Here is a 1,287-nt window from a genome sequence, read left to right as displayed (position 1 = left end):
GGCGTCTTTAGGCAACGTCTTCAACACTAGGGGATGTTACCGGGCGTGGGGCCGCATGCTTGTAAACCCGGCACCCTGAAAGCTGAGGTAGGATTGCTCGAGTTCGAGGCCAGCCTGAGCTACACAGTGAGACCCTGTCTCAAAAAACAAAAGAAAACAAACAAAACTGGGGGTGATGCTGGGACTAGTGGCGCATGCCTACCATTGCAACTACTCTAGGTTGAGGCAGGAAGATCACAAGTTCAAAGTCACAGTGCACAATTTAGCTGCACTCTGCCTCAACATAAAAACAGAAAAGGGGTGAGCATGTCGCTCAGTGGTAGAGCACCCGAGTTAAACCCCCCCAAAAAAACAAAAAAACAAAAAACAAAAAACAAAACAAAAACAAAAACAAAAAAACAAACCACTAAACCTCCCAAACCTGCTAAAGGTGCTACACAGGTAGGGGCCAAGATGCCACCAACACCCTGCATGGCCCAGGCCGGGGTCAGAAGGTTCTCGACAGACAGCAGGGCTGGGTGGAGGCATCTGGTTGACTGTGGAAGCGTTTTCCAGGTTTGCATTCACCCTATGCCCAAACCTCTGCCCTTTTTGCTGATGCCCTGGGACAGGGCCAAGCCCCTCCACGCCCTGGGGGCTCAGAATACCACTGTATTGGCTGAGGCTTGACTGGGGGCCTAAAACCCAAAAGGAAGTCATCCCAGTGAGGCATGTGCTATGGAGGTAGAGTGAGGGCCTTGCGTGGATTTGTGGCCCGTAGTCCTTTCCAGAGCTTTCGGACACCGTGCCTATCATTCTCCCCTTTTTCCAAAGGCCAGACAGTAAACCACACCTCCTAACTGGCCTGTGTGTCACTCTTATCCCTGTGTCCCTGCCCTCGGGCTGTCCCCTCTCCTCCACAGCACCTGAGGGTCTGATGCTGTCCCTCCCACTAGCCCTGAGGTATTCGGAGACAGCTTTGCAGACTCAGCCCCCGAAGCCTGCAGGAACCTGACACTCTCTTGAAGGGATCCAAGCTGAGTTGAGGACCTGGGAGCAAAGCCTGCTTGTGGGACACTGCGACCTCCCCCTTTGTGGCTGTGCTCCCCACCTGGTCAGGCAGCTGACTGCATTTTTATGGTCTCCCCCAGGGCACATCCACCAACATTTCTCTGTGACTTGTGACTAGAACATCGCCTGGGCCTGAGAAAAGCCTGCCCAGCCTTCGATGATTCCCTCACTCTCTGGACACTCCTCCCCTGCAGCCAGCTCAGCCCAGGGGCCCCTCAGCACCCCGCTGATGCTCTG

The 1,287-nt window shown here is 54.3% G+C and overlaps 1 protein-coding gene across 1 annotated transcript in view; it reads left to right on the top strand.

The window, feature by feature from the left end:
* Window positions 1–33: 33 nt before the first annotated feature.
* Window positions 34–1,287, top strand: part of Mad2l2 (mitotic arrest deficient 2 like 2) — a 20,419-nt gene continuing 19,165 nt past the window's right edge. Inside the window, exon 1 of the mRNA XM_023699390.1 lies at window positions 34–87. Within this exon, the coding sequence (XP_023555158.1) occupies window positions 34–87 (54 nt within the window). The remainder of the gene's footprint in view (window positions 88–1,287) is intronic.

The sequence above is a fragment of the Octodon degus genome, unplaced genomic scaffold (assembly GCF_000260255.1).
Source record: "Octodon degus isolate 3935 unplaced genomic scaffold, OctDeg1.0 scaffold00113, whole genome shotgun sequence".
In the NCBI taxonomy this organism is placed as follows: Eukaryota; Metazoa; Chordata; class Mammalia; order Rodentia; family Octodontidae; genus Octodon; species Octodon degus.
The sequence above is the reverse complement of the archived record's forward strand: the minus strand, read 5'-3'. Positions and strand labels throughout refer to the sequence as shown.